The 20,690-nt window shown below is 39.8% G+C and overlaps 2 protein-coding genes and 1 long non-coding RNA gene across 5 annotated transcripts in view; 1 reads left to right on the top strand and 2 right to left on the bottom strand.

The window, feature by feature from the left end:
- Positions 1 to 20,690, top strand: part of LOC6497781 — a 57,450-nt gene that overhangs the window by 24,954 nt on the left and 11,806 nt on the right. The gene's annotated exons all lie outside the window — the stretch shown is intronic.
- LOC6497742 lies at positions 1,635 to 20,568 on the bottom strand. 3 transcript variants are annotated; one of them, XM_032451493.2, is made up of 3 exons: positions 20,414 to 20,568; positions 20,032 to 20,298; positions 1,635 to 1,819 (listed from the first exon to the last, which is right to left on the bottom strand). In XM_032451493.2, exons 1-3 carry the CDS (start codon positions 20,484 to 20,486, stop codon positions 1,665 to 1,667), a joined length of 495 nt encoding a protein of 164 aa, XP_032307384.1. In that variant the 5' UTR covers positions 20,487 to 20,568; the 3' UTR covers positions 1,635 to 1,664. The 3 variants fall into 3 exon arrangements, with proteins under 3 accessions (XP_032307384.1, XP_001961441.2, XP_032307385.1); XM_001961405.4 differs by having other exon boundaries at positions 1,635 to 1,796; XM_032451494.2 differs by lacking the exon at positions 1,635 to 1,819 and adding an exon at positions 17,770 to 17,825.
- LOC116654726 lies at positions 6,683 to 7,307 on the bottom strand. Its single transcript, XR_004309912.2, has 2 exons — positions 7,045 to 7,307; positions 6,683 to 6,866 (listed from the first exon to the last, which is right to left on the bottom strand). It is a non-coding gene; the product is annotated as an uncharacterized LOC116654726 (long non-coding RNA).

Below are 20,690 nucleotides of genomic sequence, written 5' to 3'. Positions count from 1 at the left end.
CGCTAGCGCCACCCCCTCGCTAGCGCCACCCGTTTAGCTGACATTTTTGCCAGCGTAATCACGATTAAACTGTCAACGGCATACTAATTAGATTTTTATTTTTATTGCGCCATGACAACGCCGCGTGACGTTGCCTCCTTCTCTGTACGACTTCACTTCCGAATCCTGCAACGAAAAGGTTCCCTTCCCCCCATCCCCACCATAGAGTAGGCGGGGGTCCTGCTTAGCGATCTTTTTTATACCCTCGCAAGAGTGTAATAAATTCAGTTGGAGCCCCGTGGTGCAGAAAATGTTGGATTCGCCCTGCAATGGTCTTCGTAATTGGCAAGCCGCAAATTGGCCATGAACCTTTTTGTTTAAATTTATTAATCCCTGTTTGTATTTAATAAACTTTTGTATAAAAATAGTAATATTTATTTCGGATTATTATTTTTTTAGACACATTTTTAGTCGTTTAATTTAAATTTATTCTTATAACACATTGTACCAAAAGTGGGAAGGTTATACAGCTGAATAATTGGAATTTTCACTAATGATTATGAGATAGGGTATTTGCAGATTCGCTTATTAATTCTCCTTACTCTTCTGTTATTTTATTTTGTGTCGTTCGCTTGAAGCGCGTGTTTCGCATGACCAAGTGGTGTTGCAGACCATCATGGGGGATTGGCGGTCGGAGGACTGACCCAAACGGGGTCAGGCGCCGCGACGGGCAAAGGGAAGCAGGCGGACAAGACCGAATCAGGACCCTAAGCCAGGCATTCTGTGGCGCCTGCTACTTTTGTGATTTATGTCTTATCATATTTGAGAATATTATTGTTATTGATGGCATTCAATATTAAGTGAACAAGGAAAACCGAGCCACGGTTATTGATTGATTGAAAGATCGAGCTTAGCGTTTCCGTAATTGATTTAAAATGTGTGACGACTCTTGGTGAATACAAAGCAGTTATAAAGTGTTATTCGTTAAAAGCTAAACATGGAATATTTAAAATAATTTGAATGGAATTTCTGCATAGAAAAATATTTAACTATTTAGGGCCAGATTCAATTAAATATATTATAATAAATTCTAGTTTCCGCTTGGCATATCACATGTAAACTCGTAAAAATTGTGAATAAGCTCGCTGGCTCCGTCAGTTTTTATACGGCTTTTCTCTAATCCTTTATACACTTCGCAGGGGAATTTGATGAACGCTACTAGTCTCGAAACTAAATCATTTTACTATTTTTGCCCATATTATTAAGACTTAACTTTCGAATTATATGACTGAAAAGCTTGCTCAGGCTAATGGACTTTGAAGTGGATTTCGGTGCACTGATTTTTCTGATCTTAAAATGCTAAAATCCAATCTTATTACAGAGCATAGACGCTTCGGCTCCGCCTGAATCTCATTTTTCCTTCCGAGTTTTCCCGCTCTCATTCAACATTTTGTAAGGGCAACGCCTTCTTTTAAGGAAAATGTTTTGTTTGGTTTGTTTGTTAGGGGCTATTATTTCCAAGCTGTTGAATGCGTCATCAAGAAATCCCCCAAGCAGAGTTCCAAGTTTAAGCTTTTCACCTGTGTAAGGTAGTCCAACCACCTACCTCCGGCCCTGCGCTCTCCCTTGTCCTGGCCATTCCTCAACGCCTTTCCTTTGTTAATATTTTTTTAGATTTATTTTCATTAAGTCCCCGTACAGGAAGTGGAATTTTTTCTTGTTGCTTGTGTGCGGGGGGCGGTGCTGGGCCAGATTCCTTGTTGGTTCACTGGTCCAAGTGCTAATGCGGCCTGACAATAGTGTGGCGTGTGGCATGGCTGGGAAAAACAACACCAAAAATCTGCATGAAAAACAAAGTAAAAATGGGTTAAATTTAATGAAAGTGCGCAAATTATAGTGAGCGCAGAACAATTGCCCAGATTATTCCCATAGTTTTCTGTCCTGTTATTAAATTTTTTTGCAAGCTTCCTTGAACTGCCAATTATAAATACGCAAATATTGTTTGACTGGGAAATAAAAAGTCTGGAAAGGACTCGATCTGATTACATGGTATAAGTGAATAACAAATTAACCCATTTTCAAAGCGAAAACCTACTTCCGAATAGGTTTCTCAATCCTCAAAAGTCACAAGCCCGAAGAGCAATACAAATTTATATATTTGAATATTTAAGAGGTTTCCTTTCATGTATTTGTTTATGTTTATTTCTGATGAATGAGCTAGAATTTCGGGTTGAAGCACGGCAAAGTTTCCTACATATAAGCAACATTCCCAAATGAATTCGGTGTTGGTTGAAAAATCATCATTATTGCCATCATCGCAGTCATTATTAGCGTGACGTCATGTGTGGCCAACATGACGCATGAAAATTAATATATACATTCTGGAACACATTTTTGGAGCGATCTGTCGAACAAAGCCATAGAACGTGTTTCGTCAGTTTCGCATTGCATATTCATAGCTGTGGAAATATCTTGAATAATGCTAATTTCATTTGACGCCGCTTGCTAATGTTTTCATGCGCTTTAAGCGGCCTCAAAAACTATTTAGTTGGAATGGTTTCAAAGGATGGAAATGATAAATAGTGATTAATTTCAACAAGACTAACGCGATCTTTGAACAATGCATATTTTGGCCTTTCTTATAGCCAACTGAAAAGGATCCTGGAAATGTATTTAAACTTCTTCAATAATTCATCTAAGCAAAGTCCTAAAGTCTCGGCGCATTAAATTCACTTAGAAAATCGACATTACTCAGTTAACTTTTACAAAGGAGAATTAAAAAAAAGGGTCTGCCTTTCAAGTTCCACAGTCGTTTTCATTCGTTTTTCTTTATTTTTTTATGATTTCACACAACGAACGCACTTGGCGAGCATTAAATAAACCCGCAAAACGCATTTATCAAATTTTCTTCTATATAAATGCTTTTCCTCCCTTGGACTATGACTGTGTAATATTTGCTTCCATTACGCTGTTACGGTGTATTTTTGAAACATTTCTAAAACGGCAGGTGGGCGGCAGTCGACAGGTAACAGCAAAGGAAATTCCTGAAAGTGGCAGGTGGGCAGCGAAATGCGCGTCTAATGACAGCGATGAAGATGCCAAAATGATAAATAGCAACAAAAACAATGAAAACGCGGCCAGAATAGACCTGGCCAGAATCGAAAAAAGAGAGAAAACCAGGAAAATGTGTTTGGTCATTAGGACTTTAAAGCAACACTGTGAATTAAGTTCATTTTTTTTTAATATAATGCAACTTAGTTGTTCAACTTAAATTCGATTTTTTTTTATTTATTTATTTTTCTGATATTGAAGTTATCCTTTTGCTGAAATATCTTGAAACTCAAAGACGGTAAGTAGTAATTGTTAAGAGGAGCCCTTCAAATAAGTGTTACTCCAATGAGTTCTGTTTTAAAACTGTTTTTATTTCACACACTTCTCTTACAAGAAAGATACATGAAAATCTTAAATCTATTTAAAACTACTTATCAACGGACTGCTCGCTGACATGCTATGTGACCCTTTCTTAAGTGCTTCAAGTGCACCACATAAATATTTGGTTAGACTGCAGGAGATCGTCTTTCAAACCATGCTGTTAATCACTTATTCACATGGGTCCGATCTTCTACATTCTATGTTTGGAATACTTATCGTGTTCAATGCTTGAACATTCTGCAAAGGGCCACAAAAAAGGTGTACATTTTATATATTTTAAATTCATTATATTGTCCATTGATAACGCTAGATAGCGGACTATATATGTTTATGTGTACATTTGCTTTTGTATTAAATTTATAAATTTCTTTTTTCAATATTAGAAAATATTATTATTATTACAATTCTTCGATAACAATATGTTGTTAATTATATCATTCTATTACATATTTTTAAATTGTTTAAGTTATTTTATTAGCTCCCATGTTCAACTTAATGTTTGAACATCCTGCAAGGGGCCACAAAAGTGCTTGACTTGTGTTTACATTTTTAAATGAATTATTATTTTTGTTCGATTTTTTAGTGGACTGTATATTATATTTTAATTTTTTCTTTAGATATAGCTTTTCTTTTTTATTTGATTGATCACTTAATCATATGTATAAAACCATTACATTATACAATAATCATATAAAAACATTTTTTTTTTAAACATTCGGCATTGGGGTTGGCAATGCTATAGCCATCAATTGTCTTCTCGACTTTAATTTTCTTACATAGGATATAATCAGTACAGTTATGATTATCATTATTAAAATTAACGAGCTATGACCTGACACATGATGAAAGTTGATATTTTTTAATTCTAAATTTTGTGCTTTCAAGTCTTCTATTTGTTTGGCCAGGTGAGCTATTTCTGCTGTATGGTTCATAACAGGAGGCTTTAGAGGGTCCCAAGCTATTTTCGGAATCTCTTTTATTTCTCCTATATAAGCCGAAGCTAATGCTTCTTGACTTTCCTAGAGGCCACTTCGCTGGATGGCAACTATCATCTTTTTTAGTAAATTTTTTGAAATTAGTTTTACCTATTTCTGTTTTTATGTCATTGCTATGCTCTTTTTCTACCCTCCAATATCGGTCCATTTGTTTCAGCACGATACTGGTTGATACGATTGAATTACTACCCCTGGATTTCGTGCATCCTGACACTGTCCATCCAAAGATAGTTTTTTGCCCAAGAAGCATTCCCTTTTTGGTTATCTCCGGCAGCAAAATTTGTGGATATAAATCCGCACCAATTACCAGGTCAATTCGACCAGGTTTGTCGAAATTGCGATCCGCTAAATAGAATCCTTTCCAATCCGACTTTTCTATAAAAATTTTATTTGTGGGAAGACTTTTCATTAATTTTGGCAAAACAATTGCGTTTGTGCTCACTTCTTTTGAATATTTGGAATTATTCTTGATTGTCAATTTTAATTTGTGATTTGAAACACAAGCGCCTGTTGCTGAAACTCCATTTAATTGAGTGTGCGCTTTTATTTTTGGCAACTTAAGTTTTTGTGCCGCTTCTTCTGAAATTAGAGTGCTTTGTGACCCATTGTCAATCAATGCTCTAAATTTCCTGAATTCACCATCTTGACCTTTAATCTGAACATACGCCGTGGCCAACAACGCTGGTTCAGAGGTCATGCATGTATTTACATTCTCTTTTTTAAAATGTAACATGCTATGGTGTAATTTTTGACAATACGAGCATACTAGCTCGCTTGGACATTTTGAGTTTGAACTGTGCTTTAAACATCTGTAGCACCAATTCAATTTTTTAACCATATTCGTTTTTTCCTGAGCACTTAATGCTTTAAATTTATAGCAAAAACTTAATTGATGCCCGGGCATTTTGCACATCGGGCATGCTTGGTTATTTGTGTGATTGTTTGTGTGATTATTTTTTATTATTTTTCTAGTTGGCAACTCATTTCCAACTGATGTCAACGAACTAAGCCGTTGATCTAAAAATTCTATGACATCTTTCAAGTTTTGAATGTCATTTGACTTTTTTACTTGGCCCTCATATTGTTGCAGAGCCTCAATATTAAATTTCTTTATAATAATATGCGCAAAAATGCAATCTGATTCTTCGGTCAGATTTGCTTTGAGACGCATCATATAAATTGATTCATTTATAGAATCAATTGTATTTTTTAAATGCCTATATGAGTCCAAATTTATTTTTGGAAGATCAATCAGGCGATTCAATTGGTCTGAAAATATTTTTCTATTATTCTCATACCTTTTTATGAGCAACTCCCAGGCTGCATCATAATTATTGCCTGAGCCAAGCAATAAATGGGAGACCACATTTCGTGCTTCCCCTTTTAGAGCACTTTTAAGGTAGCTTAGCTTCAATGATGGACTTAAATCCATTCTTGAATGCACAAGTTCCTTAAATAACTCATAAAAATGGTCCCAATCTTTGGAGTTTCCAAAGAAACTGGGAACCTCAATTTTTGGTAGGGTAGGTAGTTCGTCCATTTTAGGATTACTACCTTCTACCTTTTCTAATCGACCCACTTCGATTTTACTGTTCATGAGCTCAATGTGTATTTCCACATCTTCTCTGAGCTCTATTATTTTGGGCATATATTTATTATTTAGCCCTTCAATATTTATAAGATCGGACACTGTTTCTACTCTGCTGAGAAACATTTTTAATTTTTTAATTCTTATTGGAAAGGTTTCAGCTTTCCTTTCCTGGATTTCGATATAAGTTTGCTCGAGGTAATCCTCGAGATTCTTTAAGGCACCCTCAAGCCTAGAAAATAGCTCATCCTGGCCAATAATTTTTTTAATTTTTTCCTTAGCGGACTTGAATTTTGATAGCATGCTATCGAAATGTTTTTTAGTAAAATATTCGTGCTCTACAGCACCAAGTTGAACCAAATGATTATGGTTCGTGCAGGCTCTAAGCTCGATGTTCTTAAGTGATTCCCTATCTTCTTCTACATAAGAATTTTTTGCGAGAAGCGCATCTACTTGCCGGGTGAGACGCACCTGGTCTTCTATTATCGCGATTTTTTCTTTTGTCGACATATTGGATTTTTTTTTTTTAATTAATTAAAATAAAATAATTAAAATTATATTTAAGTTATAAACTAAAAGACCAAACTTGCCGATCAATATATTTTCTGCTGTTGTTTGTTGTCGCTGCGCTGTTGATGCTGCTTCTTCTTGGGGTGTTGTCACTGCTGCTGGCTGATGTTGCTGTTAACCTTGGTGTCGCTGCGGATGTTGCTTCTGCGTGGATGACTTGTTTCGGCCGATATTGCTCCTGATGTTGCTCGGATGTTGCTTCTGCGTGGATGACTTGCTTCGGCCGATATTGCTCCTGATGTTGCTCGGATGTTGCTTCTGCTTGGGGTGCTTATTTTCTGTTGATGTTGGTGTCGCCGTTTCTGTTGATGTTGGTGTCGCTGCGGATGTTGCTTCTGCGCCACTGTTGCTGTTGCTAATGCTGATGTTTTATTTTTTTTTTTATGTTTTATTTTTTATTTTTTTTCGATTTAAAAATTTTTAGCGCCACTGTTGCTGTTGCTTATGATGATGTTTTAAGTTTGTTTGTCCACAATTTACTTTTCTTTTAAACTTTTACACGTTTATTCTTCTTTTAAACTTTTCCGATGTCGGGCCTCGGATACGCCAACACAACATTTTTATATTTTATATATTTTTATTATTCTGGTGTCGTTCCAGAAAACACACGATAGAAGGAAATATTTATTTATTTTTGTATTTCCTTTCTATTCGATTATGCTCATTGGCATTTATATTATTTTATTCTCTGTGTTCCTTACCTCTTGGGGGGAAACAACAGAGGACTACGATATTTAAACTGAGCTCTTTTTTACTCAGATCGCAGCCTTATTTTTTTAGCTACCCTGGGCTGAGAATTTTAAAATTTTTCTACAGCCACTTATAGGTGCCAGTTTTTTAAACCTGAGTCTCTTACCACAGGGGGGAAAACGTCAGGGTGTCTCGATGGACCAAATGTTAAGAGGAGCCCCGTAAATACTCGTGATACTCCAATGAGTTCTGTTTTAAAACTGTTTTTATTTCACACACTTCTCTTACAAGAAAGATACATGAAAATCTTAAATCTATTTAAAACTACTTATCAACGGACTGCTCGCTGACATGCTATGTGACCCTTTCTTAAGTGCTTCAAGTGCACCACATAAATATTTGGTTAGACTGCAGGAGATCGTCTTTCAAACCATGCTGTTAATCACTTATTCACATGGGTCCGATCTTCTACATTCTATGTTTGGAATACTTATCGTGTTCAATGCTTGAACAGTAATTTATCACAAGAGTTTCCTGTCAGATGGTTATCGTTTGTACTGCCGCACTTTAAATGTCAATTAGTTGTCAAACGTTTCTATCCCAGGACGAAAAAATAAGGAAGACCCAGACGGAGAAAAAGTTTTGCCCATTGGGCTTCGGGAAGAACACAATGTCGAAATAATAATAATTTATAACTATCAATGTCATAAGTTCATGACATGCTCATCAATCAATGCATTAGACAGCTCGACAACATCGTCCGCATCGTGGGCGGCGACTGAGTGAAAGCTATTCAAATCGAACTTTTGTCCGAAGGACTTTTCTCTACCCAGCCTCTGCCTTTGGCTCGGCCTCGGCCGCTGTAAAAACTTTCCCCGGGTTGGCTCATGATTTTGCATACTTTGATGACGACTCCACGATTTCCAGGCAACAATTGACAGCAATTGCGTGCCCCTTACCGATTTGGCGCCTCCGAGAGTTTGGCAAACTTGTCGAAATGTTGCTGAGAAATTATTTTCGGGGAAAAACTTTTAAGAGCTACACGAAATGGGGTGTCTTTTGGGACTTGAATTCAATCGAAGATAGTTGATTGAATTTTATTCTAATTGGAGTATATTTTCCAAATTTACAAAACACTTTAGCTAACAAAGCTCTTAACAAAGCTATAATTATTTAAATTGTAAGATTTAACTACCAATAATGGAGAATTGCATTATTTTAACAGTTTTTAATCAAAGACTTGACAAAATGGATGTTGTGAGTGTTTGTTTTTTGGTTTGCAGACCTCTAGTTAAGCTTACTCAGGTTCAAGCCACAATTCTCAGGTGTTTTCGCAGTAAATTTCTTTTCACTTTGCCACAGGTTTTTCCATTTGTGCATACGACGTACTCTTTGGGAATTTTCCTGTTTGGCTTTTGTTTCGTTAGTATTATGCCTTCATTGTTTTTATGCATTCCCATTCGTCTGGTATTGCCCTCCAGTCGATTTTTCCGGGCTTCCCTCTGTTTTTCTGCTGTAGTTTGCCGTTTTTCCATAGCTTATTCAAATTGAGTCAATTTTTGTTAAATTTCCGTTCGCCTCGCCTTGGCTATGACGCCATCTCCGGCTCGACGACTCCACGGCTCCATGGCTTCACGGCTCTGTTTGCGAAATGGCTTACGAGCTCCGACACACCGCTCCGAGATCTCCTTCGGGTTGACCTTAATCCTGGCCAGGAGCAGGAGCATGGACACCAGCAAGGCCAGCGGCGAAACGAAATGTTTCGGCCCAGAAAGCCAATTTAAAAATGCCAACAATGATTTATGCTCGCCTTCTTCATCCGGTTTTCCCTTTTTGCCGGTAGTTCCGTGACACGTGGTGGAAAATAATTTAAATAGCCGCTTCATGCGGCTTTAATTTATGCAATTAACCCATATGCCTGCCTTGGAAGTCCCGGGCGCTATATAACTAATAAAACTAAATGACTTAATGTCCCCACGCTACAACGGTGGCGAAGGTCATATTATGCGCCGAAACAAAAACAACATCCCGAGCCGAGCTAGCTCAAGCCAGTGGTAACGTCTCTATTTATATTTTAACCGACCGAGGTTCGCCGGCAAAAAGTCATTGACTTCCGGCTGTCGAAGCCGGAGCGACTGTGTGTGTGTTAACAACATTTGCTGCAAAGGGCGCAATTAAAGTACACGAGCCACGGACATGGCAGCAACAAAGAGCGGCATCATAAATGACAAAAACAACTAAGGAAAAAGGATTGTGTCCTGATGAACGCGTCATACTCTTCCAACATAATTTTAAATACATATTTTTGAAACATTGGGCCTTTCGTTTTTTATAATGCCACCAATTAATACGATAAAAGTAGTCAAAATTGATCATTAATCACTGATCGCTTATACCCTCCCATCCTTTAAAAGCTTCCAGCCGTCACCGATTAACTCTAACGAGGCGGGACGCGAGAAGACTAGGGGTATTCCTGGTGTCCCGGCGTTCTGCGGACATACCTTCATAACATCCATAGTTACTTGTTGGCTGGCAATTGCTAGTTGCTTGTTGGGGTGCGAGTGGCAGTTGCAAAAAGCCATTATAAGCATATGTGCTGGGCCAGGAAGTCGAGGATGGTCTGCGGCTTACCTCCTTCTTTCGCACTTGCTCCTGAAGTGCTTCCGCATTTCGACAAAAAGGGAAGGATGCGGGGCTGCCATTATAGCCAGTTTGCTGACGGCTAGGCAAATGTGTGTAATATTACTGGTAATGGGTTCAGTTCTTGCTCTTATGCATGCTATCTTCATTCCTGATCCCATTGAGTGCCGGTTAACGGGTGGGAGTTCCCTTTAACACGACAGGCACTTTACTGTCGTCTTTAATTGCGCCCGTCGATTTTTGTTTATATTTTGACAGCATTTTCGGCGCAGACACAGTGTAAACATTTTCCCGGTTGACCAAAACATTCAGTTAGTGCAGTGTTTGTTTTCCTTTAGGTGCCAGCATAATTATTAAAAATCGCTTCCCCAAAATATTCCAGAGTGCCGGGTTATTGACTCAGGGTTGTTTTGACAGCCCCATCTCCTCGGCCCTACTACAGTTTTGCACCTCGGAGTAAATAAACCCATATATACCCATGAGGTTTGACCGTACATTTTGAGTGAACATTGGAAACCAAAATAAATGTAATTCAAAATGAAAAAGGTCTGGATGCGCACATTTTTAAATCCGCCCAAAATTTTCATTTAAAGGCTCGATAAGAGAGTCTCCTCCACCAGCACCCTCTAGCAACGGCATGTGCTTGAAAATTAATTAGACATAATTAATAAATTTAAGGAATATTATGCGGGTTCTTACGAATAAATCACTCGTCTCAAAGTGCCGCCTCGCAAATTTAATTACACTTTCATCAGCTAATCAGCCAATTTGCAGCAGCCAAAAAAGGCTTTAAGAAGCCGTGGCGGAGCGGAATGAGGCCCTCGTAAAATATGCCATAAATCTGCCCCGGAGACGTCACTTATTCCGGGCCGACTTTGCACTTGATGGGACACAGAGCCTCCAGACCCCACGGATCCCCTTACCTCCTGCCACTTGGCATCCAATTATAACTCACGCCAGACGTGATAAATCAATAAAAGTGTCCTTGGCAGGAGACCCTTGAGGTGTTTACTCGCCTGATGGCTTCCCTTGTCGATGTAAATATGCCAAAAGGGAAAGCATAATGTGACATAAAGTCTGGCTCAAGATTAATCTCCACTTTGTAGCAAACTGTCGGGGCTTCCCTGCAACGAGTAGTGACTGTGTGGTTGTGTCTGAAACAATTGAGTAAACTTGTCATTGGTTTCAGATCCTTAAACAAGGTAAACAAGTTAATGCGGCACGATTTTGTCGGTTTTCACTTTTAATTCCCTAATTGATACGTATATTACCTCGTAATTCAGACTAGCACAATTACTAGCACATACTTTAGGCTAAGGAGGCTATCCAAAATCTAAAGCTTTCAATGTTTTTTTTTTTTCGCACGACCAAGCCGTTAAACTTTCTTTTTCTTTTATTCCATCTCTGCTCTTATTTTCGGTAAGTGATTGCAAAATGAAATTAACTTTTATCCTCCTGTGTGTCGAGACTCGCTTGAGTAAGTACTGGCCATATATCACGAATTTGAGTAGATGACGGCGAGCCAGGGAGAAAACAACTACTAAATAATTGTTAATGTATTACGAATAATTTATGACACTATTTCATAAAAAGCAATAATTTTTCAATATCAAACCAAGCGGCAAACCCGCCCAGTGCAGGGCTCCCAGGGTGTTGCACAGTTGCAGCTGAAGTCTGTTTTCGCTCCCTGGTGGATGCTGATGCTTTCGTAATAAGCTTGATAAATAATAAAATAGCACGGGGAAGCAGAGCTCAAAAGGGCCAAGGGGTTGGCTTGAAGGGGGTGGCTGAGAGGTGGAGAGCTACAAAGTGAAATTTATCATTTTTCATGGCTGCAAGCTGCACTTTCTTGAAACGTTTCACTCAGAATTGGAATGGGAGGGGCCGGAAACCCCATCCCGGTCACACATTTTCAGACTCCTTAGATGTCAGCATGTTGGTGTTGTTTTTTCGGCTTGGGCCGCTGGCAAATGTTTGCGAGAAAAGATTAATTGATTCCACTTGGCTGCACTCAGAGTGTCCTGCTGGCTTCCCCTACCGCCCAAAAACCCGGAAACAGGAATTTGGTCTGGGGATGAATCAGCAAAAAGTTTCGGGTTTTTGTCTTTCGTTGTGGTTACTCTGTGGCCTAAACCCACTTCTATTGAGCACATCGAAATATTATTTAGGAATTTCCTATTATTTACAGTTTGCCGTGAAGTAGCGCTCAATAGGGGCAGTTGTGTTTTTTTCAAGGACTTATTTAGTAAAAATTTATAGGGCACTTTCCATCCGCAATTTAAACAGTATGGTGTTTAATTATATTTTCCACTTTGGGAACAACTTGATTGATATGTGCATTGCACCCACCCCCAGATCAGTATGAGTTGTTAATGTTCTACATGATTAAAACTTTATAAATTTTCCCTTTTGTGGGAGCTGCAGTTAGTGGCGGCGAGGAAAGGAAAAATGAAACTTGGCAACTTTTCACGAGTGCCAGTTACTGGGCAACTTTATGTTGAGGTTGAAGGTTTCTTTGCATTGCCGAACGGAGACGGCAACTTGCGTCTTGGGCCAAACATTTCAGACACGCTGCAAAGTTTAATGTTTGACAGCCACAGCACCCTGCACCACTCGATTCGGTTCTGTTGCGGTTTCGGTAAGGTCCTGGCTTGTCAGCCATTTTGAAGTGACAAATATATTTAATTGCTTGCAAAAGTTGGCTGCCAAAAGTTTGCGATCATTTTGGCTACACTTCGTTTTTAGGAGTTGTGCGTTGGACATGCGAGTTATGTGTCGGTATACATGTGTGGAATAGACGTGTTTATATGTAATTGCTTGTAATTACTTTTTCATTTGCACCCTTAATGAATTTTTTGCACGTCCCTTTCGGCTTTTCGACCACCTTAACATTTGGGCATCCGGAGTCCATCTTAAAAATGCAGCTGCCTGCAATATAATTTCTGCTGAATTAACATTTTATGGGCGTCGCGCCGACCTTTGCCCAGTGCTAGTTTCCATCTCTACCCAAACGCAAACAGAAAACAGTCTCAGAGAAGGGATTAAATTTTAATTTAATTTCGTTTTGATTGTGTTCCAGAGCCTGTGTTTAACTTTGGTCATTATATGTGTACATTCTTATGATTTTATTTTGTAAAAGTGGCTAGACTTTTGCCAAGTCTTTACCAAGTTTGAGTCTTCAACCTTTTTATACCCTTGCAGAGGGTATTATAATTTTGGTCAAAAGTGTGCAACGCAGTGAAGGAGACATCTCCGACCCTATAAAGTATATATATTCTTGATCAGGATCACCTCCTGAGTTGATATGAGCATGTCCGTCTGTCCGTCTGTCCGTCTGTCTGTCTGTCTGTCTGTCGGTTTCTACGCAAACTAGTCTCTCAGTTTTGGAGCTATCGAGTTGAAACTTTGCACACACCCTTCTTTCCTTTGCAGGTAGTATATAAGTCGGAACGGCCGGGATCGGTCGACTATATCCTATAGCTGCCATATAACTGATTGATCGGAAATGCCATAACTTTGGTGTTTTTTAAGGTTAGAGGGTTGGGACTTTCCACACATATTATATTTGACCAAAATATCTTATGTACAAAATTTCATAAGGATCGGCCGACTATATCCTATAGCTGTCATAGAACGATCGTAATTGACATAACTTTGGTGTTTTTTAAGTTAGAAAGATGGGCTTTGGTACAGATTCTATTTTGTGAAAAACAATCCGATCTGCCAATTTTTATAAGCGGACTGCGACTGAACTGCAAGGGTATATCAACTTCGGCTCCGCCCGAAGTTAGCTTTCCTTTCTTGTTTCATCTAAATTCGACTTTCATTTGTTACCGATTCTTTCTTTATCCGATAGATTGCCCAAACTCGAAATAAGGATTATATAGTCGGGCTTTTTTAAGTCTTCTTAGAAAAAATAATGACCACCATTCAAATTATCAACATAAACTCCAAGGATTTTACGAGGATCCGTGAAAAACCAGGCGCATAAAAATGAAATATTAAACATTTTTTACCGAACAACTAAAAGTAATTCCATGTCTGAGCTCAGTTCAGTTTATGGTTTACTGTAAAACGAGAATTACGACCTGGTGACACATTCACAATGCCAATCTGGGGGCAAAAAATACAAAACAAATACATAAATTTCGTATTAATGCATTTTTTATGCAAATAATGCCAAATTAACTGCGCTGAACGGACCGAACATATACGCAAAGGAAAGTTTGGAGAAATATTGCAGAAAAAATCTCTTTATCGAGGGCAATTGAATAGCAGGATTCTCATTCCCTTTGAGGCAGCTAAGGGGGGCGTTAAACAAAAGCTTTTTGGGCTGTGAACTCCCGAAAACGGGACGGATGGGTAGGTGTTTATGGGATTACCAGGCCCTGATGATGCTGCCGCAGTAGCAGGTCATCACCTTTGCCATTTGCCTGTTTGTCAACACTAATCTGCTGCAGCACAAACACACACTCCCGGAGAGGAAATCGAACTCCTGCTGCGACAACACAATCAATGTAGAAATCGACAAGGACACCCGCTGCCCGTGCCTCGTGCGCTGAGCATTTGAGCCGGAAATCAAAATAAACAACAGCAAATCAGTCAAACAAACAAATAAACAAGCAGCGAGCTCCGGCTAAAAGCAATAGGGCCACAATGTGTTCCACATTCGACTAGCTAGCTCTGAGTGCTTCGTTCCCCGACCATCTGCCTCCGAACCACTTCTGGCCATTTTGAGTCCTTTTCGGCAGGACGAAAGGCAATTTTTGTGCGTCACGAAATTGTATTTGGGGCCAGCTTGGCCTGCAATAAACCCTGATCGAAAGCTGACACAATTAGCTGATGCTGTGGGCCACAGAATCAATAAGGCGTAAGTGGGCCAGCACCACCTTCTCCTGCCCGACCCCCGTATCGGTTAATATTTAAGCAAATATATTAGCAGATTTGTCATGCATAATGCAAGCAGATCGAATGTAAACAGGCCACTCAGTATACAATCGTTTGGCCCTGAGATGACTGGGATAAATAATACAGTATTGACAATAGCAGCAACTCGCTGTTTTTAGAATTAAACTTAATCTTTGTTTGTGTTTATTTCGAGGAAGCTAATAGAATATGATTCGTCAATGTGCTCTAATTGAAATATTATTTGCATTGGCCTTCATGCAGGCCAAAACAAATCCAAGATATGGGCTTCAGAAATATTATATTTACTTATGCTTTGACGCACTCATTGTCAACAGTTTTCGTCAAGGAATCCAAAAGCGGGTTCCAGAAGCTGCATCAAGCTCAAATGTCTTACCTCATTAAAAGACCTTTTTGTGACTTCTTCTTTAATTTTCATTCCAGCTCTCAACCGCAAATTCATCATCATCTCGGTGTGGTGCAAACACATTACAATTTTATTTTTATTCAATTTTCGCAGAACGATATCAAAAGGCAGAGAGAAGGGACTGAAGAACTCAACTTCACTGCGAGTAATACAATTTTCACCTTCCCTTTTTCCCCGCCAAATGCCTTTTGAGGGAAAATTATATTTTTACATAATTTAACAAGTCGAACGAGCTGGCGGCGCGGCCAAAGGGACAGGAGCGTAAAAAGTCGATGGCGATGGTTAGTCAGTCATTTTGCCGGGTCAGTTTGCCATTTCTTTATGCTTCTGTCGCCGGATGAAGGCCTGGTTAATGTTCCCGGTTTTGTCGTTGTTGCGGCTGGCATTGCATTGACCACTAAAAGTGCGCCATTAAAGAGCGTAAAACTGTGCCATTTCTTTGCAGCACCCTGCTTCCCATTCCCGGGACCACTATGCCGAAGTGGCCCTTGAGTGGCAGTACTTTTGAATGGGGTTTACGGCCCCGTAGTTCCATCACACCTTCTTTGGTTACTTGGATCCAGGGTTTCGTTTACTGCCACCACCGTTCATCCATTTAAAGCGTAAATTATGTTGTAAATACGATTTTTTATCCGGCAAAATGTCTTCATCATCAAGTGGTTTGCTCAAGGGATGGATTCCCTTTCCCCAAACATCCACTGGTATAAAAGCCAGAAACGTTTGCTAAGTGGAAATTGGTGCTTCAGAAAAGTGTGCGAAAGTATTTTTTATACCACGGACCTGTAAGTTAAGAGTGGGGAAAAAAGAAAGTATCTTTTATGGAATCCCAATCAAGTTGACCTTCGGCAAAAAAATTTCCCCCATATGGGCTTTAATTTGGAAATGTATGTCTTTAATTTTATCCACTGGGAATCGTTTTCGCATTCAAACTTGCCATATTTACCAAGAATAATTGCATACTGATCCAATCGCTTACTGCAAAAGATTATCAATAGTCCCAAGGCGGAGAAATCCATGCACCCGTATTTAAACTCAAAAGCTGCATAATAAGCCAGTTCAACAGCCTGGCCTGAAAGGCTGACGTCCTGCAAAAATCTGAAACTAAAGCCAAGGGGCAGCCGCTTGGCTTTCAGCGGAAAATCATTTTCAGAGATGTCCTGTAAGCGCCTTTGGCACTCTGCCCTCTGGCACAAAGATAAAATGAAAAGAGGGGACACAGAGCTCAGAGGGAGAAGGGCATAGACATTGCGGACCGAGAGGCCGCGGGGAGCACAACCGCTGGCCAGCAGAAGGCACTTAAGTCTAATGGTCCTGTCAGCCAAGGCTCGGTTTTTTTTTGCTCCAGACTGAGCCACTCGCAGCAGAAGAATTCGCTTCAATTCGAAACGCTACTGCACGCATACAAATTGACAATTTTATTAGCACATAAATTAGTAAAAATAATCAATAAGCAATGTGCCAAAAAGCAGTCGAGAAAAGAAATGGAAAATAAGATTGTGGCCAACATCGAATAGGGAGTACTCTAACTCTAACAATCTTCAAATTAAACAGTTAAAAAACGAAAAAAGTTATTGTAGATTATAACCTTAACACACGTTTGTTACTGTTTCATAATTTATTAGGTATTTTTTTATTGCAATAAAATATATACTATAATTTTTTATTATTTTACCTACATTTAGCATATCACTGTAAACCATTTTTATCATTACATTAACCACTTATACCCTTCTTTAAGCGGAATTTGTTAGGGACGCTTACGCTCAAAATTGGAATTGGTAGCTGGCTGAAATAAATTCAATTTATTGGCCATATTATTGCCGGGATTGAAATGCCTGCGATTACGAATGCCAGACGGAGGGGTAGTGAAGTGATACCTAAACCGAGACCAAAGTCGTAGCCAAGGACTCATCCTGAAGTCGATGATTCCAGTTCCAAAATATTGGTCAATTAGTAGAGGGGGAAGTATTGGACTTGGACACCAATATAGGCTACTTGGAGAGAGGATTCCTGCTAATTCTGTGCTTTTATTTCGCCTCCCTTTTCCGACTTCCTTCCTAATTGCTTAATTCACGAGCACTTTTGCATTGCATACTTTTCGGTACCCCGTGGGCGGCTAAGTGGACTGCAGACAGGGGCGTGCCATCTCCATAGTCAGCCGACTATTCCACGCCGGAAAAGTTGTGCCGTGACGATGATGACGCTGTTGTTCCGCCCCGAGTTGTTTGTTGTTGTACGCTAATTAACTAGATTTTTGAAGAGAAAACCGTTTGCTAATTTGAAAGCGAAAAACTCTCCCAGTCCCTCTGGCGTCATTTCCAACTGAAAAGTTATCATGCTGCAATATAGACCCTATACGACGGTCATACATCCAGTTGCACCAAACTTCAATTAAGATTCGCCGATTGTCCCCTTCAAAATTTGGTGACGAATGACTTCCTGCTTGGAATACCTTAAACAATTTGTGCATCGATTCCCTTTGAATCTGCATCAAAACCTAGAAACTACACATTTTTTAGACCTTTTCCTAAATTTCATGGAGGATCCCCTTCAAATTACCTTATACCTTAAGTGATTTGTGTTTTGATTCCCTTTGAATCTGCATTAAAACATAGAAGCAAATTATTTTTTAGATTTTTTCTCAAATTTGCTGGAATATAGTTATTATAAAATTATAAAATTGTTTCATTAAATATGTGTACAATATATGTTTTACAATACAATATATGTATATGTTTTACGCAAGTGATTGCCTTATATATTCTCGACTAAATTTGGCCAGAACCCACATCAGAGTAATTATGATTTATTCCTGGCCTTTCGGCGACATAACGCCCCTTCAATTGCATGATAGCCATCCCAAATGGATGCAAATTTTTGCCACTGGCTTTTTGCCAAAAAGAATTGTACAGAAGACGGGCGAGTGGCCCACTTAAGTGGCGGAAATGAAATACAACTAGACGGAAAACAGAACTGGAAGGAAAAGTCAGGAGTGCCGGAATCGTGTTCTGGGGGCGGGTCGCACAACTCGCTATCATGCTTAACTGACATTAGAACGTGATTAGATTTCATTTAAGCATTAAGCACAACTGACAGCCAGCATGACAGCAGGAGGTTGAAAATGATATTTTGAGCAGGCAAATTTATTGACAATTAGCCGGCAAGTGTGATACCGGTGGGGTTAGGGAGACTGGGAGTGGGGATGGTGAGCATTAATTATAACGTGCATAATTAACAAATCTGGGATTCGACGGGGCTGCGGCCTTAGCTGGCCAGGACTTCTCCTATAACCCCACTGAGTGCACACGCTCACGGGGAGGGTCCAATAATCGTTTAGTCACAGCCAAGGACGAACATGGAGGTCGAAAGTCAAGGGGATGGCTTCCTGAGGGTGGTAGCTTTGGTCGGTCGGGCAGCGCTAATGAAAGCACAGCCGGGAGAAATTGGTTTACGGGCTGTTTACGCAAGTAGAAGTTATTAGTTGACCTCGGCTCTCCGCTCTTTCCCGCCCTGGCTTACATCCACTTCTCCTTATAATTTGCGGTATTAATGACAAAAGGGGGGAGTGGACTCAAATATCCTCGTAATTGGCAACGGCTTCCGAAAGCAATGTCATATATATAGTTAATGCAATTACGATAATCACTGGGTCTCTCAACAACAGCCAATCAACGATACTTTCAGTGTCTATCTTATAGTTACAAGGTATTAGTTTTTATTAGGAGCCACTCTTGTCCCTTTATCCTTTTAAAGCACTTTGTGGTTACCTCACCTGCCACTCAAGAAATAGCCCCTAGAAAGCCTTCGAGAAACAACTTCTATGGCCTGCATCACCTTAACGCCCACCATCATTTTCACCTGTCTGAGAGAGGAGGGAAAAACACATATCGAGAGGACAACAAAAACGTCAGCTTTGTTGTTACAAAGTTAATCAAATACAAATAGATTAGTTCAAAAGTTCACGTTGTTAGAATTTTTGGATGGCAAAAGTCAAATTGTGTCAACTGTTGGGGCGGCAGAAAAAAGACATAGGAAAAGGGCGGAACATGTCAGAGCTCCTCAGGACAAGTTTGTTGTGATGTGTTGTTGTGCGTGTGTGGGCGGGGGCGGTTTGTTTCCGACAAGAAAAACAAATTGCCTATTGGCTGTGCAACTGACAAAAAGGAGCTTATTGAAATGCCTGGAACGAGGTCAAAGGGAGGTCAGTGGAATCGCATTTGAATTGCAAAGTAGAGATATTGAATATCCGAGGTGACAATTTCAGCAGTGCACCTCCCGGGTTATGCTCCGATCCGTCGGGCAGAAAATTAAAATCTTACCCAGAACTGCCAGTGATTATGGGCACAACTCAGTCAGTCCCTGGGGCCATAGTCCGTAGTTCTTCAATTACTTTGCATAAATACGAAGCCAAGGGGGGGAGAACGACAACCTAATTAGCTCACAGACACGGCTACATTTCATTAGACAAATGGTCTCTGGTGTATAATTTTAATACGCAATTACTGGCATTTCAACGACACTCAATGATGCCTGATAGTAGGAGCTATCTCAACCCTCAACCAGCCACCCACACTCTAATGCCTGGGCAATAAATTTCATTTGAAGGCCCAGTTACCTTGACTCCTGCTCAATTGGAGAGGCTTTAAATTATTTGACAATTTATGCGAAAATTATGTGCGAATCTGAGTCTAGTTGAGCGGCCTCATCTCTACGGGCAACTCAAAGGAAAAAACGAGGGATCTCTTTATTGCCAGCCATTAATCAATTTGTTTGGTTGTCATGTCGCCGAATCTTAAATTTCATACCAGATTTCCCGTTCCTCGTGGCAGACGGTCCGTTCCATTTCCTCGATTTCATAGAAGATTTGCAGGGGGCATACGAATCGATAAAACTGCCGCAGCACGAATAATACCGATTCGAGCATGTTTCCAGGGTTCTCGATCCGGAAAGAGTGCACGGCCTGCAGAAAGGACACACGCCTAGATACTGGCAGTGAAGCTGGGACAACGAACACGTTTGATGGAGCGGGCAAAGAGCCGGAGTTCCCAAGTAGAGAAAAGCCTTTCCAAGGGCTGCGAAAATATCAATTTTATTACCATACTTTAATGCACGAGGAGTAATACCGAAATTCCCGTACTAGTAATTAACAATATGTAAGCGCCCTTCAAAGTCCATTTCATTACTCACCATGTGCAAAGAGTCGAAGTCCTTGTTTAATTGGGTCGAGCGGCTGGTGTTTCTTTTGATACTTGAATTTCATTTTCCGAGTTAAATTTCAAAGCCGGGAGATCCTACGCCAGCTCCGTTCAAGTGTTGCCTTTGAAAATCTCCACCCTTTACATTTCTAATTGGCACCACGAAAGCCACGAAGATGCCGCCACAACGCCTCAATTACACTTTGTGGTTTTAAAGGCGGCGTAGTTTTCTAGCCGACTGATTAATTCTCTCATGTTAAGCAACAATT

Source organism: Drosophila ananassae, chromosome 3R (assembly GCF_017639315.1).
Source record: "Drosophila ananassae strain 14024-0371.13 chromosome 3R, ASM1763931v2, whole genome shotgun sequence".
NCBI lineage: Eukaryota > Metazoa > Arthropoda > Insecta > Diptera > Drosophilidae > Drosophila > Drosophila ananassae.
Note: the sequence above shows the minus strand (reverse complement) of the source record. Positions and strands in the feature narration are given on the sequence as shown.